The sequence below is a fragment of the Kryptolebias marmoratus genome, linkage group LG21 (assembly GCF_001649575.2).
Source record: "Kryptolebias marmoratus isolate JLee-2015 linkage group LG21, ASM164957v2, whole genome shotgun sequence".
In the NCBI taxonomy this organism is placed as follows: domain Eukaryota; kingdom Metazoa; phylum Chordata; class Actinopteri; order Cyprinodontiformes; family Rivulidae; genus Kryptolebias; species Kryptolebias marmoratus.
In genome coordinates this window covers 1,569,234-1,576,898 of record NC_051450.1, presented here as the reverse complement: position 1 = coordinate 1,576,898, position 7,665 = coordinate 1,569,234, and the positions used below count along the sequence as shown (strand labels likewise).

Here is a 7,665-nt window from a genome sequence, read left to right as displayed (position 1 = left end):
ATTGAGCTAAAATCTTATGTGGTAGTAGCTGAGAGTCATTCACAACAAATACTCTGAGCGTGACGTTATTGCAATACTGCACATAATGTTATTTTCAATAATGCCATCATTTCTCAACATAAGATGATATGAGTCTAAAAATGAACAATGGGCAATATGCATTCTTCCAGGGAATGCTAGACCTTTAATTAGGGTGAATAATTATTAATATGATATGTCTAATATTGTATTATTTTAAAATGCCTGTCTCTGAATGTGAAATATCTATTGCACGGTTTTGATTTTTATCTCTAAGAGATACTCTGTTTATTTGTTTGCACAGAATAATTATGAAACACATGATCATTAAAAAAACGGCTGCATGGTTACTTAGCAACGGAGGAAAATTCAGCAAACCGAGTGGTGAGAAAAAAAAAGTTGAACTATTTTAAGTGAAGAGGCACTTCGACAACATTGAGCAACCGGTTGTTCACAGAAGTGACGCTGTTATCGTGAGTCATGCTCGTTAGTACAAGTGCAGCGTTTACATTTAAAATGAGTACAACCAACAAAGTTCACAGACTGTAAAAAGTTTAACGTTAGCTAGCTAGTATTAGTGTAGCAATGCTAATAAAAACGCTAGTTAGCAATTAGCTACTCAGGAAAAACAAATTCATTTTCCAAAGTCCAGGCAAACTTCTTTTGAAACCTGTATTACTGGATGTAACCAACAGAGGGAGACATGCAGTTTGATAAGAATCTTTGAAAACGTTTATGAAGCCATTTTACCCTTCAGGGCTTCCGTACACTCCTGCCTTTTCTTTTCGTTTTGGGTAACAGTTTGTATTTAATTTTGAACCAGCTCCTCTGCTTTCAAAAAAAAAAATGAAAAAAGGTTTTCTCACAATCTTCATACTACTTCTTTGGGAGTAAATAAATAGGCTTGTATTATGTACACGAAAGGAGGCGTATGGAGTTGCAGTACAGAATCTCTAACATTGTTTCTTTGCAGGTTCAATTAGTGGACGTCACAATGAATCATTCTTCTTTGCCTAACATCCAGCCACATGTTTTCCAGCAAAGCGGCCACAACCAGTACAGTAAGCATGTCTGAATGTGTCACCACAGCCAGTAAACACAGTTAATGTCACACAGGAAAACACACATTACACGTTATTTTGGTTTTTTTACACATCCAACTGAGAAAAGGCATTTTTGTAGTTACATTAAAGTTATTACATTAAAGTAATAATTATTCTACTTCAAATACTGACAAAACCACTTTAAAATTTTGGCAGACAGAAAAATGATCAGTACAATTGACAGAAATAATGATTCTATAGACACTGGGTTACAACGGTATTCAGCCCCTTGGTATTTTTTATAATTTGTTATCTTACAACATAGAATTTATATAGATTTTAAATTTAATTAGAAGTCAAAAATAATCTAGTTTACTGATCTTAAATTTGTGAGTGGCATGGGGAAAAAACAAAACACTGCTTAAAGAAAAAAACAAGGCAGAACTTTTGACATTTGCCATAAAGCACATCAGAACCTCCAGAAACATGTGGGAAAAAGTGCTCCAGTCAGATGAGACCGACACTGAACTTTATGACCATCAAGGACAACTCCATATCTTGTTAAACCTAACACCTCTCATCATCTCTACAGTGATGCGTGGTGGTGGCAGTATCATGCTGTGAGGATGTTTTTTTATCAGCTGGGACTGAGAAACTGGTCAGAGTTAAAGGAAAGTTGGATGGAGCAAAAATACTGAGAAATTCTTGAGAGAAACCTGTTGGAGTCTTCCAGAGATGTGAGACTGGGACGGAGGTCCACCTTCCAGCAGGACACTGACCCTGAACCCTCTGCTGAAGAAACACTCCTCTGGTTTAAGGAAAACCAGGTAAAGGTCCTGGAATGGTTCAGTCAAAGTCCAGACCTCAATCCCACTGAGAATCTACGGTTTGATATAAAGATTGTTGCACACAAGCAGCAGCCATCCAACCTGAAGGAGCTGCAGCAGTTTGGTCGTGAAGAAGACAAACGTTCCATTTAATAGATGGACCAAGATCATAGAGACGGACCTGAAGAGACTTGCTGCTGCAACTGCTGCAAAATATGGCTCTACACAATACTGACACAGTGGGGTGAACACATATGCATGCACCACTTTTCAGTCTTATAGGTTGTAGAATTATTTAAAGCAAGTTTCCCCCCATTTAACTTCATTAATCTGGTTTATGAAGAATAGAAAATCCACTTTAATCCCAGCTTGTATGGCAACAAAATACAAATAATCCAGGGGTGAATACTTTTTCCATTAACTGTAATATATATATTCATATTTGGAATGACTATTTAATAAAAACTTTGTCTTTTTGCATTTTTCAGCTCCAGCTGGATTTCATAAACAATCTCAAGTCAAGTACCTCCTGAATTCGACGGCCCTCCTGCCCTCCACCTCCATGATGAGCCGCCAAACATCACTGCCTCCAATGAGCTCCTATTTCCAGACCTATGAGGAGATGCTGAACTACATGCAGTATTATTGTATGTACTCACTACAAAGTAACATCGTACTTCCAGACTTCTGTATGTTTTTAAAGCAACACAACAAACCCAGTTATGTCATGGTGTGTAATACTCTGTATCTGCATGTTGTTTCCTTCTGGTGATCCAGTTTCTGGTTGTTGTATTTGTAGAAAAATGCTTGATCTGTACTGAATTTCCAACCTAGTTTGATTTCTGTCAAGATGATCCCGCCCACTTTGTGATTGAGGGGACACAGGCCTGGTCACCTGTGGCGATGAGCAGCACCCAGCCTCGGTATCCTCCACCGAATACCTTGGAGCTGCAGGCTGACAGCAGGGAGGTTCTGATTGGTCCACAGAGCAGCAGAACAGCAGCACTGCCAGGTAACACCTGATGCTCACACTGCTTTCAGGATTTGCCACTGACAACTGTAAAAACACAAAGTCAAATGTATTCTGACTTTTCTACTTAAAGAACTCAAGCCTCTTTATTCAGGACAATCTCTCCTCACTTAAAGTGATAATTCACTTCTTTTTAAAGTGGCATTCTGTGAAAATGTTATGAACAGATAGTATCTTACCATAGCTACATCTGTGGAACTGTAAAATCTGCAAAAGTTACATTACACCTACTCTCTGCATATAACCACTAACCACACGTTTATAACTCCAGCTGCTATTTCAGACACTTTACGTCTCATTTTACTGCATTGCCTTTTACTACTCTATGTTGACATCAAGAGACGCTGAACGTAATTTCATTGTACATGAGTACAATAACAAAAGTTCTTTTTTTTTTTACTTTTTACCATTTAAAGCTAGCTCTTTAAATTACCTGAGTTTAAAGAAAAAGAGTTTAGCTTTGTCAGGATTGATGAGCTAAAGGCCATTCATTTTCTTTACCCGCTTCTCCATTTTGGGTCGTGGGGAGCTGGTGTCTATCCCCAGCAGTCACTGTGTGAGAGGCGGGGGACACCCTGGACAGGTCACAAGTCCATCACAGGGCCACATATAGACAAACAACCATTCACACTCTTCAATGTCTATATATTTGTATAAATAACTGTATTAGTAAATTTCTTTTATAGTTTATAGCTTGTTTTTATTTACATACAGTGGATATACACACCCCTGTCAAACCTTTTTCTACCTTTAATGGGATCTATAGCCTGTACTCTCAGGATTCTGACTTTTTCTAATTTGAGCAGTTCGGCGATAGACGGACACAGAGACAAACGTAACGGAAGTGATTTTTATTTGCAGTGATAAATGTGCGAGGATGAACAGGAACCGGGACCTGGAAACAGAGGACGTTGTGAGTCTGAGAGTCTTTTCAGGAAGTGAGCAGGTAAGGTAGAATTTAGGAAATTGTCCAGGAGAGTGAGCTTACTGAGGAAGGCGTGATCCACAGCACAGAGAGGAGACGATGAGGAGAGTATTGTTTCCAGCAGTGTTTTGGTGGTAATTCCAGTTGGTGACAGGTGAGTCTTTCCTTTACAGGTGGCGGCGGTAACATTGGCAGACAGGCACAGGTAAACAAGTAAGTACTTAGCTTCGTGACGAGTTCCGTGTGTAGACCAGACTGGCTCCAGAAACAGGCAGGTAATCCTAGGCAGGTGTAGAGCAAAAACAAATACGAGATTCTCAAATAGGTTTCACAAATGTCAGAGATTAACTTGAGGGCTTGGCACATTACCACTTGGTAAAACAATGCTCCAGCGCTGGTCTGGTTCCCACCACGGCCTTAAGTACCCACGAACGCCTGACGAGCCTGATCCGCCGCAGCTGCGGAAGGAGTGGTGAAGAGCTGCCAATCACCCGTCAAAGACGGCCCACCAGGAAGTACCCACACACATACTCCAAAACACCACATGTACAACTCAACTAAAAAAACAAAAGCTGTTATAAGTTGTTGTTGAAGCATCTTCTGATTGAATTACAGCATCAGTGTTTTTAACTGTCTAGCAGTAGAAAACTGAAGGTTTTAGGCCCAAACTGGTATCTGTAAGTGTTTATGATCCCATCCACCTGTACATAAAACCCCAGTTCCAGCTGAAGAAAAGCAACCCCACAGTATTATACTGCCACTGCTCTGTTTGACTGCAGAGGTGGGATTCTTTTGGTGGTGTACAGTGTTGCTTTTAAATAAGATTAACTATTTGCAGCCTGAAAGTTCCACTTTGGGTTCATCAGACTGTAACACATTTTTCACATAATTCTGGAAAAGTTGATGCCTTTTCTGCAACATTTATCCAACCTTCACTTTCACTGTAAGAAATGCTCCCCGGCCCCCATAGTGCAGACATATGGAGAAAGGGGAGAACAGAAGGTCCTGCAGCTCCTTCAGTGTTGTTGACCTCCATGATCAGCTTCCATCTTGTCTTTTCAGTCATTTTGAAAAGACGTCAAGTTGTCAGTGATGTCACCAGTGTCCCTTGTTGTCTCCACTCCTTCATGACTGTCTTTACTGTGTTCTTCTAGTTATCAAATGTTGAAAACTATTTTTTGTCCCCTTCTCCTGACTGATACCTTTCACCAATGAGATCTTCAGATTCTTTGGGAGCTTTCTGTGAACCATGGATTCTGCTGTAGGACGCATACGAGTAAATGTCAGGAACATCCTGCTAGAGCTAAATGTGTTAATCAGAGACAGAGACAATGGCAGCAGGTATCTACACAAGACTGAAGGCTATAACTGAATCAACAGATGTTTCAAACAAAGTATTCATTTCAGGCTGTGCACCCTTATTCAGCTTAATGCACCATTTTGATTTTTTAAATGTAATTTTCTATATTTTACTTGTTTTCATTTGACAGTGAATACATGTAGTTTGACAGTTTTCATTAATGGCATCCACCAGGAGGCTTTGGGATGATGAAAAAAAAGGATTTGAACTTGTATCGATTGATCTAAACCTGTCTGTCTTCAAAAGAGAGGAAGAGTTGTATTTATCTGTGGAAAGATAAGCAGCAGAGACCCTGACTCATACTGCTGAGAGAGAGAACCGTACTGTTGACATCAGGAGGCTGCTGATGTCACAGTGATGTCAACGCATCTCGTTATTCACCCACACTGCCTCGCTGTTTACTGTAACGTTTCAGAGCAGGAGAACTCTCAGTGGAAGAACGTTCCTCCTGTGAAACCTGGGACTGGATGCAATATGGCTGTGACTGGGGAGGAGACAGAAAAAGGTATGTGTGATAATGGTTTTTATGTTGTTCTACTGAAATACTACTTTATTATTCTTTGAAGATTTAGTCAGAGAATAGTGGGACAGTTCACAGTTGTGTTGAGACAGACACTTTTAAAACATTCAAATCATCTTTAAGGATAACATGTAGCTTCTCTAGTAAATTAGTTAGCACAGTCCTCAGCGTGCTGCACGCCTGTGTTAATAAACAGCTGCTGGCTCTGTATTGTTGCCAGCGTCTTTAATCAGGCGTGTCTAAAGACTGTGCTCCCGAAGTTCGTCCCGAAGTGTGCAACCAGAGGCAAAAATACTTTGGACCATGTTTATTCAAACATAAACCACGCATACAGTTACCCCCCTCCCCCACCTCGCTGGTTCTGACCACCTCAGTCTGTCCCTAATCCCCACCTACACCCCCGGTTGAGACAGACAAAGCCACACCAGAAAATCATTCAGACCTGGCCTGAGGGAGCCCTCACACAGCTACAGGACTGCTTCTCTCTCACTTAATGGGATTTATTCTCCAGCCATGACCTGCAGGAGTACACGGACACTGTACTCTCCTACATCAAGAACTGCATTGACACAGTCACATCCACAAAAAATTCAGGGTGTTTCCTAACCAGAAACACTGGATGACCAGCGAAGTTCGGTCACTATTAGAAAGCCGCAACACAGCCTTTAAATCGGGGGACAGGGCACGGTACAGCGCAGCCAGAGCTGACCTGAAAAGAGGCATCAAGGAGGCCAAGGCGGCGTATAAAAATAAAATAGAGGACCACTTTGCTTCACGTGACCCTAAAAGGATGTGGCAGGGTATAAACCACATCACAAACTACAGATGCAGAAACCCAGCCAATGCCAGTACTGATGCTTCACTGGCAGAGGAGCTGAACCGCTTCTTTGCCCGCTTTGAAGTAGACAGACCAGCAAAATCTCCACTTCCACCTCCCTCTAACACAAACACGCTAACTCTACAGGAACATGAAGTGAGATGGGTGCTGAACTCAGTGAACCCTAGAAATGCAGCCGGCTCCGACGGAGTACCTAGGAAAGTACTAAAAGCGTGTGCTGACCAACTAGCAGGTGTTTTCACCTGTATATTCAACCTGTTCCTGTCACTGGCCACCATTCCACCCTGCCTCAAATCCTCCACCATCATCCCAGTCCCAAAAAAGTCCACAGTGGAGAGCATAAATGACTACAGGCCTGTTGCACTTACGCCAGTGGTCATGAAGTGCTTCGAAAGACTGATCTTTAAACACCTCAGAACCTGTCTAGCTCCCACTCTGGATCCTCACCAGTTTGCCTTCAGGGAAAATTGCTCCACGGAAGACGCCATCAACATTACACTACACACCGCGCTGAGTCACCTGGAGCACAGGGAAAGCTACGTCAGAATGCTCTTCCTGGACTTCAGCTCAGCATTCAACCACATCATCCCAGAGAACCTGGTCCAGAAACTACAGATTCTAGGCATCTCCACCCCCACCTGCCAGTGGATACAGAACTTCCTCACAGACCGCCCACAGTCTGTGAAACTAGGCCCCCACGTCTCCTCCACTATCACACTCAGAACCGGCTCCCCTCAATGCTGTGTACTGCGCTCCCTGCTGTTCACCCTCTACACCTACGACTGCTCTCCGATCCATCCCTCCAACACAGTCATAAAGTTTGCAGATGACACCACTGTGTTGGGGCTCATCTCAGGGGGAGATGAGTCTGATTACAGAGATGAGGTACACAGACTGACAGGGTGGTGCTCTGCAAACAACCTGCCACTAAACACCACAAAAACAAAATAAATAATTCTGGACTTTAGGAAGAGCAGGAGGGACTATGTTTCTCGGCTGGCCTGGGAACGCCTTGGGATTCCCCCGGAGGAGCTGGCCCAAGTGGCTGGGGAGAGGGAAGTCTGGGTCTCCCTGCTTAGGCTGCTGCCCCCGCGACCCGACCCC

General features: G+C 42.5%; 1 protein-coding gene across 3 annotated transcripts in view; it reads left to right on the top strand.

Moving 5' to 3' along the window:
* The first annotated feature begins 380 nt into the window (after positions 1–380).
* Positions 381–7,665, top strand: part of LOC119616626 — a 91,287-nt gene continuing 84,002 nt past the window's right edge. For all 3 annotated transcript variants that reach the window (XR_005232588.1, XR_005232589.1, XM_037973104.1), the window contains exons 1-5: positions 381–491; positions 992–1,079; positions 2,377–2,535; positions 2,739–2,900; positions 5,619–5,708. Coding sequence is in view for 1 of the 3 variants with exons in the window: in XM_037973104.1 (XP_037829032.1) it covers positions 1,013–1,079; positions 2,377–2,535; positions 2,739–2,900; positions 5,619–5,708 (478 nt within the window). In the remaining 2 variants the exon portion in view is untranslated. The remainder of the gene's footprint in view (positions 492–991; positions 1,080–2,376; positions 2,536–2,738; positions 2,901–5,618; positions 5,709–7,665) is intronic.